Consider the following 17,902-nt stretch of genomic DNA (forward strand, 5'->3'; position numbering starts at 1 on the left):
CAATACTTATGATCATAATTCCATTCCAGCCCAAGGCTTGCAAATCATTCTCCGTACAAGAGAGAAGGATGGATTGCTAAGTATGAATGTGAAGACCCGATGCCAAAGTAAAAAGATTCCAGGCCACCATTTCCCGGTTAACATTAAGACGATTTGCCTTAAGGAACATAAAAGAATCATCTGCCAAAGATTGACCCACAAGCTGGTCACCACCGGGAAGAGTTAAGCCAACTATCTCACCTTGAGCTGCCAACTTATCCAGTAATGAGAGCATGGGGTGAGTTACCAAAGCAAACAGCAAAGGGCTGAGAGGACAGCCTTGGCGAAGGGACCAGGATAAGGCAATTTCCTCCGTAATCCCTCCATTAAGAGCAATATGGGCCACATCACCCTGACTGATAGTATCAACTAGAGGAATCATACGGGGCCCAAAACCCATTGTAGACATTAATTACCGCAAAAAAGACCAGCTAACATGATCAAAAGCCTTCTCAATATCCAACTGAAGCACAACAACCTACTTGCTATAAGCTTTGGCATAGTCAATTCCGAGCTAAACATTCAAAATGTCGGGCATTATATTCAAACCTTTAATAAAACCGTATTGACATGGATGAATGAGGTGCAGAAAATCTTTCTGCAATCTGTTGGCAATAACTTTGGAGAAGATTTTATGTAACGATCCCATAACAGAAATGGTTCTCCATTGTTTCAAAGAGGTCGGAGAGGGAACCTTGGGCAACAACCTGATGACAGCAATCTTCCAAGCCATATGCATCATACCAGAGTTCCACACCTGCTGACACCAGCGAGTGAATGGGTCCTTAAGCAATTGCACATGGGCTGAAAACAGCTCATTAGGAAGGGACCTTTCCTTTGAGGCAAGTGAGACAGCACTTCTTCCACTTCATCTTTAGAAATATCAACCTCCATTAGATTCACCCATTCTCGTTTGACCCGATTACTAACCAGGTCACAAATATATGTTCAAGCAAAGAGAACAGCATCGGAAAGAATCTCTTGCGGACCCAACAAGGCCCTATAAAAGTCAACAATCATCCAAATAATAGAGGCAAGATCGGTCACCATATCACCTCGCCCATCCTTTAAGCGCACAATATTTTCCCGGGCATATATTTGATGCAGACGAGCAAAAAATTATGAGTTTGACAATGGTTATCATGTAAAGCTTCAGCTCTGGCCAACATTTTTGTATTTTGAATATTCTTCTTCCTGAAGAGATTGGACCCGGCCTTTCAGCCATTCAATGCATGTGAGCAAGTCATCGTTAGAATCCCCGGTCTGACAGAGACAAGGAATGAGCTAATAAGGATTGAGTACGCTGCAATTCAGCTCGAAACGAGGAAGTATGTTGAATACCATATTGTCGGGATAACGCTTACACATGATCCCTAAAAGCCGCCCATGCTTCCATCCTTGTAGATAGGACCCTCGAGCGAAAAGAGGCTATCAGTTACTGCTGAACACAGTCCAAAAACTGATTTGGCTGCAAAAAAGATTGATTAAACCGAAGAGGCAAATGGGCAAGGAGAGCCTTAAATGCATGAACAAGTCTATGGCTCATTTCCAGGACCAAAGGGTAATGATCTGACAAAACATGTTGCTTTTCCACGCACATATCGATGATTGCAAGAAGAAAAGAGTCACTTTGGCAGATGTATACCCTATCTAGTATGGCCCAAGTGTTTGGATGCTGAAAAGAACGATAAGTGTATCCAACTTGTGATGGATACATCCAAGACCACATGTCTTCTTTCAAAGATGCCGCTGCAAGAGCATCCCAAACCTGTCTCTCAAGACCATCCATAACTGAATGCGGAGAGGTCGCCTAATCTGCAGAAACACATGTATTAAAATCACCCGTAACAAAGCCTTGACGAGCCATGGCAAGGCAATGCAGGTCTTCCCAAAGCTGACGACATTCCCTTGCATTAGAAGGAGCATACACGCCTACCATCCACAAAACCTCACCCTAGAAAAATTATTGCAAGAATCAAAAATCGGCCATGAGGGTCTTGAGAGACCAACGATGGTTGTAGAGAGGATTTGACAGTAAACATAACTCTCGATCTATGCGGAGGATGACCACTAAAGAAAACTGCATAATCCTTATATACATATGAAGATCCAGCCAAAGCGTGCGGTTTATGCTTCACAGCACAAAAAACATCCCATTTTCCAACTAGCACCACTTTCCACAACCGATACTACTTTCTGCCCGAAGAAATACCTTTCACATTCCACAGAGCAATTTTCATGATGAATCACAAATTATAAGAACTACTGAACCGCCGCTTTTCCTTTCCCTTTTACATCAATAGCCTTCGCAACCTGGAATCTCTCCATTTCACCTTGAATAACATCAACAAGATCTGCCCTCTGCAAGCTGGCAATGGAAGCACGAGAAGGGAAGTGCTATTGCTGGGAGCGGAAACCATCCCGAGGAGGTACAAGCCTCCCATGCGTATCAAAATGCAAAGCAAAATCAGAAGGCCTTTTATCTTCTACTGCCGAAGCACACGAAGATTGGGGTTTCATATAAAGCCCCCTTCCTCTACATTGAAAGGTTTGAGTGATAGGGGGCCATAGAGGATGGGCAGGAATGGAGCGAGAATCCTGTCTTGCATTACGATGAACCACTGTAACCCAGGAATCCTCCTAAAGAGACAAATTCCGCCAACCCGCAAGCAAAGCACACTCCCCATCACCATGGGAAACGACCTTCTTGCCCTCATTACGGTCATGTTAAGAAAGCTGCTCAAGATCAGCCACGGGCTTCTGAATCATCTGCTAAGGGAGATGGTCTTGCATTTCCATATTTGGGTCCGTAAGGCATTGCCCTACCTCTATATTTTTGTCGCATTCTAAAATGAAATGGCCCAACTGGCCACATCTAAAACAGTGTCCTGCAAAGGTACCCCATTTCAACTCATACACCAACGTTTGTAACCCTGGAACCTCAAAACGAATCTTCGTCGGGCAGGGTGTCCCTATATTCCAAAGCATGCATGCCCTATTCCGATTGCAGGAAGCCAACCAAGGTTCTGCCAAAACCTCCCCAATGGTTCTCAAAACCAGAGGAAGGAGTCTCCAATGACGCGCAAGGAAATCTACCACCTCTACCCAAATTGGGCATGCCTGTCTCAGCGCCTCTTAAACTCAACCATGGGTCTCCAAGGGACCACATGAACTAGTTGCCCATCCATAAACAGAGGAATGTGTTGCATCATAAGAGCTTGTACTTCTGCTGAATGAAAAAGAACATCAAAGAACCCCTTTCATAAATCTCCTCCACCAGGGGGACCAGCGTGCGGTTCAAAATTGGCAAGCATTGACTGCAACCAAGCACGAATTCTGGTGATCAAAGGAGTCCTTCCAGTCAAATAAAATATGGCTGCCCTCTCATGGAAAGTAGCTATCTCTTTTAAAACCATGTCGGTTTCCATGACTGCAACTACATAATCCCCATCCGGTAGTGCGTTAGCTTTATCCTCATTACAATGGACATAATCTGACATAAGATGATTAGCAGTGGCCAGCATGAATTGTAGAGATCCATCGGGCTGGTGAACACAAAACATGAACCTCTGGCTGAGACGAATTCTAGCCCAAGACCGGTTCTTCAACCAACATCCTACGACGTTTGCCCATCTCTTCGCTTTCCTGCAACGGCCCGAGTTCATCAGCCAAGGAATCACCATCCAGATCGGCGAAGTCGTCGTCATTCCCCTGCCCAATCTGATGGTAGAGAAAGGCCATATCGATGCCATTAGATTCCTACAGATTAGCCATAGCAGCCCCAGATTCCGAACACAGAATTCTTTCTCTCTCGCTCGCTCTCTCTCTCACACACTCTTTCACTATACAGGGGCAGGTCGGCTCTCGTGATTGGTGCACAAGGGCAGATTGCACTCGTACTAATGTCTGGTCCACAGGCTCAGGATAAGGGCGCTCAGAGGATGCGCAGCAGACTGCACAAGACAGCAGGTTGGTTACTGCCCGGGAGCATGAAGGCTGGACAAGCAAAGGCGAGGCAGAGCTGTCCCTTCACCCCACGCAAGGGCTGTGACTGAGGAGGAGATCTAGGCAAAACTCTGATCGCAAAGCAAAAATGGTAGCGGCAGATGACTGGCGTGCAGGGGCAGGCCTCGCGAAAGGCTAGAACGGACTAGGCAAAGGCACAAAAGAACAGTACCCTGTCGAGGTGGAACAGCTGCAGCAAGAGACAAAGCGCACCATTGGGCGTGGGTTGCAACAAATGCTCGGCTTAAACGAAGAGCACTGTCAACCGGAAAGACGACGTTGGGCTTAAACGTGGAGCCCCAAGGCGGACTACACGAACACGAACGGAAGACGCAGAGGCGACAGATGGGAACCCTAGGTGGGGTCCCGTTGCATCCCCACCAGCATTCATTCTCTCTCTCTCTCTCTCTCTCTCTCTCTCTCTCTCTCTCTCTCTCCTCAAACTTCGATAACACCTGTTAACTTTGAGCATATAACCTCTATGCTACTCGAGCATGAGGTTTCTTTGCATTTAAATGAGAGGCTACCAAATAAATATAGTAGCAAGCAAGATGCTTTTACAGCTTCAAAGAGGAGTGACAAGCAGAAGAAGAAGAAAGCAGATTATTATCATTGTGAAGAGAAGGTTCCTATCTCATGGTCATTGTTGTATGTAATATGATGAGTCATTATCATTGTATATTCTATTATACTAATCACCCATGATCTGAAAGAGGGTGTTAGCAAAGTACATCTTCTGGGTGTCAAAGTTTGTGCATTAGTGTACCTTTCACTTTTTATGCCAAAGATTTTGTGGCTGGTCAACCTATATTTAAGGTGCCAAATATTGCTCACCGACTAGTATTTTCTTGGGACATTATTTCAACCTATTTATAGATTGTCCCTCTAGCATTGTCATTCACTATTAGATACACACCCTACAACACAATTACTTCCAAGTGGAGAGAGGGAAGCTAGTGTACACTGGTGGTGACTCACTACTAATACCAGTGTGCTACTCTTAAGGCTTCAATCTGCTATATGGATTTCATTTCTTGAGTCTATTCTCTTTAAGTTTTTATGTTCTTGTTGTTCTCTTTTCTAATCTTTGTGTTCATTGCAGTCTATATCAATAGTGTCTCTTTGCTTCCATTGCTCCACCCTTTTCACAGCTCTATCCTATGGTCATCCCAAACGCACATCTTGTGAAAATATACATCTGCCAATAACACAAATGAAAGCAATATCCTCAAGTGCATTCCAAAAAGCATAATAATGGATGTTTACAAAGATATATTATAGGACAAAAGTGTCACATCCATGTGGCTCACATCTCTTGCTTGCTCTTTAAGAACCAAAGAGAAAACCATACATAAATCCACATGCCTCACTATAATGCTTTCACAAACACTATGCTCCACTAGATGCCTCAATCTCTAATAATGGCTACTTCACAAGGAGCGGGAAGTAGACTAGGCTTAGTAGGCACGATCTCCGATGATGTGGAAGAAGGAATCGGATCGGAATCCGGTGTAGAAGATTGCACAATATCCCTCTCGTCAAAGACGACATCCTGCCTAACGATCACCCTAAGCTGAATAGATAACAAGTTTACCCGAAGCTGAGGGACATGATATATATAGTCCAGCGTAGCCAGATCCAGACCCTTATCAGTGGTAAAACTAACGCAAGCTTGTGCTTGAATCTTGACCGAGGAGTTATGTAGCTCCACTGTCCACAATCCAAACAGGAGCTGAAGTGCTTGGCTGTGTGGAGTGGGCCTCTGCGGTTACCTCGTTGGGAGGCAACTCATAGATATGGACGAGACTCGCATCTGATGTCTCTATGGAGATGATGTGGGCCTCTGCGGACTAGTCAGACAAGCCCTCTGGAGTTGAGAATGTTGTCGACTGAGATGATTGTGCGGTGGCAGTGTGAGTTTGACCTTTAAATTGCCCCTTGCCATGGCCCATCACCTTGCCTCCCTTGTAGGGGGTTGCTTGACTGAGGGGCAGGGGTCTGAGACTTAGGTTTTAGTGCTGTGTCTCTTGCCTTTGATTGACACTCGTCGTCAATTCTTTTTAGGTACATTCAGTCACCCAGGTTTGAGAGATTGGGATGTTTCTTGTGATTTCCCGGATTGATTTTGCTTTTGATTTTGATTTTGATTTTGATTTTGAGTTTGAGTTTGAGTGGAGGTTTGGTTTTGTTTTTCCTTCCCATGTTGCCATTTCTGAGAATGAGCAACAAGAGCTCCCTCTGAAGAGGAATTCATATGAAACTGATTGAACAACCGTGCGTAACGCAACAAGTGACACTCAAATTCATAGAATGTAGGCATGGTAGGTTTTGAAATTATGCCTTCCACAAAATTGAAGTATTTCTTAGGGAATTTGTTTAGGAACAATGTGACCTGATCGTAAGAGGACTTAGGAGTCCCCGTAGTGGAGAATTCAGCGAGGAGAGGCCGAAACTCAGCCAACTTGACTTTCAAGTCATCCCGGTCAGTGATTTTGAAAAGCTGAAGCTCATGGTCAAGATTAATACAACGACGGGTCCTATCCCGAGCCGCATAGCGGTCAGTCAAGTGTGCCCATCACTCTGACGCCAAGTCAAAATGCTGAAGTTGAGAATGAAACTCAGGCATTAAGCTTTGGATTAGCTCGACAATAGCGGAGGTATTCCTAGCCTTCCATGAGCGAATAACCTCGTATGGAACAAGTGCAGGATCGGGTTGGGGTTCCAACCCCTGTACAAGATCCCATAGGTTCTGGGAGTCAAGGACATGTCTCATCAAGTTCGAGCAAGTAGTAAAGTTTGACCCATTAAAACGAGTCTTGTCATTAAATGCATGCTTGGTAGAAGACGAGCTAGAACCATGAGGCGTCGAGTAGGTAGGGTAAGATGGATATGGAGGATAGGATTGTGAAGAGTAAGATGGTGGAGGTGGATGTGTCTGATAAGAAGGAGGAGGGGGAAAAGATGGGTAGGCAAAAGTAGGTTGTGAGTGTCCAATGAGTGCTGATTGAGGCAGAGGCACTGGAACATGAATGTTTCCATAAGGTGCCAGTGTATGTGAAGGCACTAGGACATAGAAGCCCTGTCCAAAGTGAGGCTGGGGCACAACAGTAGGACCATAAGGTCCACTAGGGAAAGCCATGGAGGCAAACTGTGGAGTCAAGTGATCCACACTCGGGAGAGACTGGGGGGGATACCCAAGTTGCAATGATCCTGAAAGTGTCTGTAAAGTAGGTGGAACACCACCCGGCAAAGGTAAGGATGAGGTCCTAAAGGATGTGCTTATGTTTCCATAACTCCCCGGCGTGATGTGCGGTGCGACATAAGGTGTCTGAAATGGGAAAGTGAATGGTGTGAATGGAAGTGGAGAAGCAGCGGATGAATGTGGTGGGATGGGTGGGTCTTGAAAATGAGGTGTATGAGGTACAGATGCATTTTGTTCATTTTTATCATTTAATGATTGGAAATGAAAATGTGAAGATGATGATGCACCATGCAATGAAGAAAAAGGAACACCAAATTCATTCTGATTTTGTGAAGTAGATGGAAAAGAAGGAAGGGTAGAAGAAAAGGTACCTAGCTTTTTCTTATAATCCCCATGACGTGTGTTAACATACAAGAATTGGTCCTCAAGAGGACCTTTTTCGTAGTCAACAGACTGTACTCTTTCTTCCGTGTGATCTTTACTAGAATATTGCAAAGCAGAAGTAAAAAAAGAAGGCACAAAAGATGAATCTAACGTACCTTGCATCAGAGTGGATGGAAGTGGATGAAATAAAGGAACATAATCCGGGTCTTGTTCTCCAAGAGGGGGGGGGGGGGGGGGCATCCCTGATGGAGGTCTCGACGGCCCTGCAACATCATCAGATTTATGTGCAACATTTGAAGAGAGACATTCATGCATACCTTCATTTAGAAGCTTTTCTTGAAGGACAATCCATGATCGAGCTCCTCAATCTTCTTTTGTCTATAAGCTATGATTAGTTTGTATTCTTTAGAGGTCAGCTTGTCTAGCTTTTCTTCCATGTAATCAGAAGTGTCTTCCACCATGTCGGAACTTTGTGGAGCAAGCTGATTGGCCCACTCTCGCTTGGTTCTCGGCATAGTCGGTTTTGGAGATTGAATCGGTGTTGTGTTCGAAGTCATTTGAACCTACTGTAGTTCTCGCTTCTTGTGTAGAGCTTTTTTAGATCAAAGGCCTAGGTTTCTTAGAGAGTACCAGGCTCTGATACCATGTTAAGAAATACCCTAACACAGAAATATAAACAGAAACCGTATGACAAAGCATAGACTGATAAAAGAACACAGTTAGGGTTAGGGTAACTCAGAGACAATAAACACAGTGAATAAATGAAGTGATATAACTACTGAATAACACGATACTCATGCAGCAAACACACTATGTAGTGAATGAATTCTGAACCTCGAACTCTTGTATCTCAAGGATCAGGGTAGGGGTAATGAGTCGGAGAGTGTGCCATACTCCGAACGGATCCCGAATCGCAACAAGGCAACCTTAGGGTATCGAACACTAGCAAATGGATTTGATGCAGACAGCAATGAGGAGAGAGAAAGACTAAAAACGCAGGTAGCAGGTGAGGGAAAGACTAAAAACGGAGGTAGAACAGCCTGTAGGAGAGAGAGACTAAAAACGCAGGCAGCAGGTGAGAGAAAGACTAAAAACGTAGGTAGGACAACTTGCAGGAGAGAGAAAGACTGAAAACGTAGGCAGCAGGACTGTTATGATGTGGCAGGTTGTACGGTAGCAGGTCTACATAGGAACAACAGTTGCTTGACTGAAATTAGCTCCAAACTGCGTGAAGATGGTTGGAAATCATTCGGCAACTGATCGAGATAGCAATGGATAGCTTCGCCTGAGATGTCCTCCGCGAACGGGGTGTGGGCAGCAAGCTGAAACATCTAAAATATGCAAAAAAGAGACTAAAGGAAGAGTGGAGGGTTGGCTGCCAATTTATAGAAAATTAGGGTTTTAGATCCTCTCCCACTTAACTCTCTCGATCCACTTCCCATTTTAGGGTTTTGGCTAAAATAAGCCTAAAATAAGCATGTTTTGGGGCTGTTTAAGTTACTAAGTGCATTTCTTAGCACAACAACAACAAGACATAAATGCAATTGCAATTGAAGTTATTGAAAAGTTATTGCGGCTTTACCTTGAGGCTTTTCAATGAGAGCCGATCTTGGTTGTGGCTCAATTAGGCTCAACAAAACACAGATTTGGAGCACTGCTTGGTGCTTAAGAGGGAGGCAGCAGTTCCACTTCTTCAATATAGATAGACTTAGATATCTAGTGGTCATTTGATGTAATCAATATATGTGCTTTATGATTAGAGTACTTGTCACTATGTTGTTGTATAGTTGTGTACAGATGCATATTGGAGCACCAAGTATTGAACTTTTTGGAAAATTGTGGATTAAGATGTATGTAAGGACAAACCTATTGTATTAGTAGGTGCACATGTTGCTCTAAGTCATTTGTGGTATATGTCAACATAATCTATTTGGTGTTAGGACATTAAATGCAAATTTGTTTGCCATGGAAAGCTTTTATGCCAAAGATGTGTTACTAGTGTGGATCTTTTGGGATGGCCACTAGTGTTTGTGAAGTAGCATTGATCTCTAGGGATGGTTGTGGGCATAGCCTTGTGAACCAACTATAGCTATATTCCCGCAGATTCTTCAGTTCCTAGGCCCCCTTTGCGAGGCCCGTTACCTCGCTGGTACTAGCAGACCTTGCAAGATTCGGGGATCCTACCACCAGATTTCACTACGGAGGGACCTTTAAGATCTGCCCAACTTGCTCCTCAGGCATCATTTGCATTGCTACTTACAACTAATTACATAGCGCATTCTGAGCCGGATACATGGCAAGAGGCTCTTCAACACCCTCAATGGCGAGCGGCCATGGAGAAGGAGCTCGAGAGTATTGATCGAAATGCGACTTGGACATTGGAAGATCGTCCGAGCCACAAGAAAGTCATCGGGACAAAGTGGATTTTTAGGACTAGGCTAAAAGCTGATGGGACTTTAGATAAGTACAAGGCTCACCTTGTAGTTCAAGAGTTTCGACAAAAGCATGGCATTGATTATGAAGAGACCTTTGCACCTACTGCATGGTTAACTTCCTTTCGGTTGCTACATGCGCTAGCCGCTCACCACGATTGGCCGATACATCAAATGGATGTCAAGAGTGCCTTCCTAAATGGTTTTCTCGAGGAGGAGGTCTATGTGGAGCAACCACCAAGCTTTTCTTCTGGCAACCCGAGAAATAAGATATTCCTCTTGCATAAAGCTCTTTATAGGCTAAAGCAAGCGCCGCAGTCTTGGTTTCATAGGATGGATGAGTTCTTACAGACTCATGGATACCATTCTACCCCTTATGACCCGAGCTTATATGTTCGATCTACTGCAGAGGGGGTTAGCTATATCTTGCTACACGTCGATGACTTACTCCTCACAGGTTCAGATTCTGCTGCCATAGCAAAAATTAAGGCTAAGCTTCAAGCTACATTTGAAATGACAGACCTTGGTTTGTTGTCCTATTTTTTGGGGATGGAGGCATTTCGTTCTAGGGGCTGTATTTTTGTGTCACCGCAGAAGTACACACTTCAACTCGTAGACCAGTACACTATGGATCAGACACGGCCAATGGCCACGCCTCTTGATCCTACTGTCCACTTATCGAAGGATACCCTAGGACAGCCCTTTGATGACCATATCTATCGCTCTATTGTAGGAAAACTTCTTTGATTAATTCACACTAGGCCAGATTTAGCTTACTCAGTTAGTATACTTAGTCAGTATTTCACAATACCTAGGATGTCACATTGGACTGCATGTCTTCGTGTGTTGCGTTATTTGCGGTGTACTTTTTCTTATGGCCTTACATGTGATTCTAGTTTATGTTTGTAGGGATACACTGATTCTGATTGGACAAGAGATCCTGACACCCCGCGTTCCCATGACGGCTACCTCTTTACCTTAGGCACAGCTCCCATTTCTTGGTCCAACCGTAAGCAGGAGACGGTGGCGGCTTCCACAGCAAAGGCTGAGTACCGGGCTCTCTTTGATGGCACCACTGAGGCCATCTATCTGAGGAGTCTACTGGCGGCACTTCATTTACCATGTGACTCTTTCACAATTGTCTATTGCAATAACCAGAGTGCCATTACCCTTGCGGGCAATCCGATCATCACACAACGGACACGGCATGTGGGAGTCCACTTTCACTTTTCCAGAGAGCAGGTTGAGCTAGGCACTATTCGCCTAGAGTTTGTACCTTCATCAAATAATTTTGCAGACATTTTGACGAAGTGGTCAACCAGCCGGCTTGGGTACACCCTCCCCTACTTCTTCAGCTCGACAAGGAGAGGATACTTCCCTCTTGCTTTCCCTTCCAGTTTGAGCATGTCATCTTGCATCTCCCTTTGCATTACCCCATGCATTGGCATTCTGTTCATGTGAACATGCATCTGTACACATTTATCCCTCTTTGGCCTTTTGGAGTAGCGGACTCTAGGATCCACCATATTCATGGCATGACACATGGCAGTTCTCCTAAAAGACAGTTTCCTACCCTTGCTTTGCTTGTCTTGCTAAGCCCACCATCATCTTTTTTGCGTCTACATATATTCACCATATGATTGGCACACACACACACTTTTATCATCCTTAGGCACTTATCCTAGTCAATGTGAGGGATTGGCTTGCTAGTTTTGTGAATGACTTGGGTTTAAAACTCTCTTTATCTTTTCCTATCTATCACTTAATCGGCCGCTTTTCCTATATTCCTTATGTATTTTCAAAACACTTTTTCAACCAAAAAAAAAAAAAAAAAACCAAAACACAACAAACACAATCCATTGTTATATTCATCCGCCTTTGTAGGACTTGGTAGGCCCTTGGGCAGCCGACGTACACCTTTGGTCCAATGCCCTGGCCTCTCTAAGGTGATCACTTGGGCTCCCTTGGTAAGATAACCATCGCCTCTGTAGTCTTGATAGGCCACTTGGCAGTCAACGCGCACCCTTTGTTTGATGCCCTTACTACTTTGGAATGGGACACCTTAGGGTAAATCAAAATTTAGGCTGGCCTACTTTTCTAGCCCTATTTTGGGCTTGAGAGGAGGTGTTGTGCTAAGAAATGTACTTAGTCACTTAAACAGCCCTAAAACATGCTTATTTTAGGCTTATTTTAGCCAAAACCCTAAAATGGGGAGCAGATCAAGAGAGTTAAGTGGGAGAGGATCTAAAACCCTAATTTTCTATAAATTGACAACCAGCCCTCCACTCTTCCCTTAATCTCGTTTTTGCAGATTTCAAGTGTTTCAGCTTGCTGCCCACACCCCGTTCACGGAGGACATCTCAGCTGAAGCTATCCATTGCTGTCTCCATCAGCTGGCGCTTGATTTCCAGCCCTCTTCACGCAATTTGGAGTTGATTTTAGTTAGGTGACTACTGTTCCTATGCAAACTTGCTGCCATACAGCCTGCCACATCATCACAGTCCTGCCTATGTTTTCAATCTCTCTCTCTTGCAGGCTATCTTGCCTGCATTTTTAGTCTTTCTCTCACCTGTTGCCTGCGTTTTTAGTCTTTCTCCCTCCTGCAGGCTGTCTACATCACATGCAGCTTCTCACTACTGCATTTGCTGGTGTTCAACATCCGGAGGTTGCCTTACTGCGATTCAGGATCCATTCAAAGTACGACACACTCTCCAGCTCATTACCCTTGCCCTAATCCTTGAGATATAGGAGTTCGAGGTTCAGTATTCATTCACTGCATAGTGTGTTTACTGCATGAGCATCGTATTATTCACTAGTTATATCACTTCATTTATTCACTGTGTTCATTGTCTCTGAGTTACCCTAACCCTAACTGTGTTCTTTTATCAGTCTATGCTTTGGCGTACGGTTTCTGTTTATGTTTTTGTGTTAAGGTAACAATTGTCCCACCACAGTATGATCTTCCATACACCCTGCAATGTATAATGTGTATCTCCCTACTAAGGACAATTATTCCTCATCACCTCTTACTACCTTGCTCCTCTTTCTACTTCTCACAGTCACAAATACTGAAACCTATCCTTTGACTAAACAATCTTCTTGAATTTTTTGGGCTTCGAAGCTTAAGCAACACTGAAAATTGCTCCTCCAGATTTGTTAGATGATCAACTAGAATAATTAAAACATGAATCAAGGTTTTCCTATGTAACAAGTAGAAGTGAAGATGCAAAGGAAAACTTATTTCATGCCCTTCATTTGGAGGAAAAGTTTGAAGTACGACCAAAGTATAGCACAGTCCTATCAAATTCTTCCACGCATTTGTCCTTCCTTAAATCCATATCTTTGCAACCTTCTAGTACCAAATATTCAATATACAGCACATTATGTGTTTTGTACACTACACAACTAGATAAGTTGGAGTGGGAAGGATCTAAGCAGGAATATAGTATCCCCCTTTCTATGGTAATATATTGCAATCACAAGCCTTCTTACTCTAAGCTTATGTCAACATTCTATTGTATGAAGGCCATTCTGACAGCAATTCTGGCTTGCAGTACTTAGCAGCTGCATATTTTCAGATATCCAAGAATATAGCTGCCAAAATTTGGTAAATATGCTGGAGTAGAAAAATGAGATACACTAGATTGAATTGATACAAATCCTTGGTTTTAGAGAGGAAATAGCAAAATCACTGTTTTGCATAAACTTTTAGTCAAAGAAAATGAGTGCATAACAAAATAGCATGGACTTACCCTCTTGCTGCTCTTTTTCAGAAAATTCCTTCTCCAAAACACGATCAATCATGTCAGCAAGGCTTCCTTCTTTTGGAGGAGGAGCTGCGGTGATGTTTGCTTTACTTGTTTCATCAAGTCCTTCATCGAATGCTTCTGCAGCTTCATCTTCAATCTCATTAATGCCTGCAGCAGTCAGATCTGTGGAACAGAACATCGCCAATAACAATATGACGCAAGCTCCATGCCATATTTTCATCCGTCTACAAACAATCCAGTCAATCCACCTGGACCGCCAACGGTGATCCATAAAGCCAACCCTGCTATAGATATATATTGTAGCTTTTATCTAAGACGTCCATGTCTCCAAATGGACGTCTCCAAAAGATGGCATTCGCTTTTATTTAAATAATTAAGTTTTTAAGACTTTGGCTGGAAATAAGACAAGACATCCTGTGCAGGGATCAAAGTTAATCAGTCGCAACTGCAGTTCTTTAGACCTGGAAACTCTCTGCAAAGACCAGGCGGCAAGCTGAGGGGCCGGCAAATGGAGCTAGAAACCGGACGTGCAGATGCAGAAGCTTAAGGCCAGATCCCGTAAAATGGCAGTTCCTCTCAAAGGAGACTGTGAATTTATCACAAACAACACAAAATCCTGTCCAAGATGGAGCCCTCGCAATGCGGTAAGGAGAATGAACGGCTATTCAATGCGCCAAATCGTGGATAATGGTATGTCAGCGAACCACAAGCTCGAATTGAAAGGCCTTGAAGGACAGGGAGGAGTAGCAGTTCTGCTGGAGGGAGGGGGAGTTGCGGTTAGATCCAGAATACGACTGCGAAACGTCTCACCAAAAGGGAAGATCTACAGCAACCAGCTTTACGGAAAGTGCTCCAAACGAAACCCTAGGTTCGCATGGGAGAAAAGAGGAGCCTCGATCCAAAATGCGAACCACAAAAGGAACAGCTTGCAGGTTCGCGAATCGAGGCAGTGAGACAGGACAGCCGGCAATGGAGAGGGAAACAAATCCGGGACGGCAAAATGGTATGGCGGCCACTCCTGTAGTCCTGTCAGACCGTATGAGAAGATACTGATGAGCTCCTCTCCTCCGTCATCTTCTTCTTTCTTCTTTGTCTTCGGTCTCTCTATCGAGTTTCTTCTCTACCTGCAGTTTTGCTGGCAAATCACTCAACGGTGACGACCGTGCCTAAAGGACAATGTCGCCCACGCCATTTATATGTTGGAAGTGAACGTGACACCTTCCAAGTATCGTGGATATGTCTCTTTCTGGGGCTTAGGCAGGTTACACAAAAAAAAGGGACGTTCACTTTGTAAAGTTTCACCAATCAAAACACATTTAAAAGTTGGCATCTGCAGTCCTTTACACATTGGAGAGGACATGACTTGTTGTTTACTTGTTAAACAGGTAAACTCCCCATTTACTTTTGGACGGGGGAGTCTCCCCTGCCCACTTTGTAAAATGGCGGACAATGGTGTACTTTTTGCATTTGCAACCAATCAAAAGATTTATAAGTTTATTCTTTTTTATTTTTTTACAAACTGTGTCCCTTTGGTGTGTAAAGGTATGATGTCCATGTTCGTGCCCAATTTCAAAAAGTGCATGCCCACACGCTGGGTGGGGGTTGGCCGTCCATTACTTGGTGTGTAACCAGCCTTACAACAAGGGCAATGGGAGCTCTCCTTTTACATACACATTTGAACTGGGCAGACACGTGAGAATACCGTGACTTCGCTTCTTTTTCAATGCATCAATTTTGAAATGATTATGATTGCGCTTCATTCGAATCTTGACACCCTTAAGAGTCGTGTCTTACAAGGCCAGTAGGGTGACGGCTATGGTGTGCAAACCCCATAAGTAGAGTAGTCACACAAAACCAAAACAATTTCAAGTACCAAAATCCATCAAGCCGCCACTCACTATTTGTTCTCTACTCTATCTACATTCATATTAGCTAATGAATTACTTAGCAATGCTAACCCTCTGATAACACCCCCCTTTTGTTGTGGGTGTTTCCGAGGGCTTCCCAAGGTTGGAGAAACTCCACTCCCCCTCAATGTCTTAGTTGCGACAAGCTAGATAGTGGGGAGAGAGAGGTTTCTTCCCCCCACTATCCCCAAGTGTGACACAACTGTAAGGATAAGGCACTATTGACCCAGTCAACTAGGGATTTGAACTCTTAATAACACATTTCTCATGTAGTCGTCCTACCAACTTAGTTGTTGCTTGTTCGTAAGTGACTTCATTTCTTTACATAAGCCTTATTTTTACTTTAAAGCGTGTTCTAGACAACCGACTCAACAACCAATCCATCTCTTATCTCTCATTTGTTATCTAGCAAATGAAACAGTTTCAGCCATGAAGATTTCGTGGAGCCAATAATCACTAATTATCCTCTACTCTTGCTATATTTACATTAGCTAATGGAATCGCTTTAGCGCTGCTAACCCTTTAATAACACGCTCCTTTTTGTGAATGTTTCCAAGGGCTTCCCAAGGTTGGGGAGACACCACTCCTCTTTCAATGTCTTAGTGCAACAAGTTGGATGGTGGGAAGAGGGGGGTTTCTCGGCCCCCACTATCCTTGGGTGTGACACAATCCTAAAGGTAAGGTAATGTTGAGCCACTTAATTAGGGATTTGAACTCTTGACAACACATTTCTTGTGCAGTCATCCTATCGACTAAGTTGTTGCTTGTTCATAAGTAACTTCATTTCTTTACACGAGCCTCACTTACTTCCAAACATGTTCTAGACAACTAACTCAACAACCAATCCATCTCTTATATCTAAATATATTAATAATGTGACTCCTAAAGTTGAACTTCAAGCAACAAATTACCTTTTAATCATGTCAAACCTCGTACCAAATTTTGAAAAAGAAGTGATATTAGGATGAAACTTAAAGACACATGCATTGCATTAAAAGTCTTGTGTGATGGGCAAATAATGCTCCTTCCCTTACAAGACGGACCTCTCTCTCTCTCTCTCTCTCTCTCTCTCTCTCTCTCTCTCTCTCTCTCTCTCTCTCTCTCTCTCTCTCTCTCTCTCAAGTAGTTATAAGAAGGTCCATCACATTTGTAGAGCATTTGAATAACCTTGGTAGAGTGACAACAATCACATTGTAATTTCTCTTTAAGGTTTTTCGGTGCATCTAATATCATTAGTTTATCAAATCCTAAGTTTAATCATGTTGGAAGATTCAATCAAAGGCCTTGGTAAAAGAATGGTAATGCTTCACAAGATAGCACAACACACTATAAAATCTTCAAATCATCCTAAATAAGCTTATGTTAGGAATAGGACCAATGACATTGTCCAATTCTTATACTATTGTTTGTTATAAATGTAATCAACTAGGTCATATAGCTAATTGTTGTGTCTCTCAGGAAGCCTCCTACTGAGTAAAGTTTTAAGAAAGAGATGATCATAATGATTATCTAGAGTATATACTTGATTTTAATAGAGAGGCCCTTCAATTTGAACTACTAGACATAATAGATCTCAATCCAAGTATATTTTTATATCATTATTTGCTTTAAATTGATTGTTTGGTTTGAGATCTTTCTAGGCCATTTTACTTTATAGCAAGTATTCAAATTAGTCATTTCTTCTTAGTATTAGGCCATAGGAAGGGGGAACATGATGGAGCAGGAGTTGTGATCAAGCAAACATTGACACATGAACAATTGAAGCCAAATAGCACGACATAAAAATGCCCTCTTGATATAGTCACATTTTGTAAGGCCAACCTATTAGAGGGTGCCAAAGGAAGACCAACCTATTAAATTGATTGTTTGGTTCATAGGTATTCAAATTAGTAATTTCTTATTAGTATAAGGCCATAGGAAGGGGGAACATGATGGAGCAGGAGTTGTGATCAAGCAAACATTGACACATGAACAATTGAAGCCAAATAGCACAACATTAAAATGTGCTCTTGATATAGTCTCATTTTGTAAAGACAACCTATTAGAGGGTGCCAAAAAGCAAGAAAGTGTTTGCATATTTTTTGGGAGATCTTGCCTAGAGATGTAAATTCTAGATAATGTTGTTATATCGTTGGTAGATATTGCCAAAAACTATGCTTTCAA

At 43.2% G+C, this 17,902-nt stretch overlaps 1 protein-coding gene across 6 annotated transcripts in view; it reads right to left on the reverse strand.

Moving 5' to 3' along the window:
- Positions 1-15,070, reverse strand: part of LOC148020437 (K(+) efflux antiporter 5-like) — a 178,845-nt gene extending 163,775 nt beyond the window's left edge. For 5 of the 6 annotated variants that reach the window (XM_087700745.1, XM_087700744.1, XM_087700743.1 and 2 more), the window contains exon 1: positions 13,815-15,070. In XM_087700745.1, coding sequence (XP_087556871.1) covers positions 13,815-14,103 — 289 coding nt within the window. In that variant the 5' untranslated portion in view covers positions 14,104-15,070. The remainder of the gene's footprint in view (positions 1-13,814) is intronic. The other variant, XM_087700741.1, reaches the window with a different exon arrangement.
- Between the last annotated feature and the right edge of the window lie 2,832 nt (positions 15,071-17,902).

Source organism: Lygodium microphyllum, chromosome 19, assembly GCF_053477565.2.
Source record: "Lygodium microphyllum isolate KBCC chromosome 19, Lygodium_microphyllum_v1.1.10, whole genome shotgun sequence".
Classification (NCBI taxonomy): Eukaryota; Viridiplantae; Streptophyta; class Polypodiopsida; order Schizaeales; family Lygodiaceae; genus Lygodium; species Lygodium microphyllum.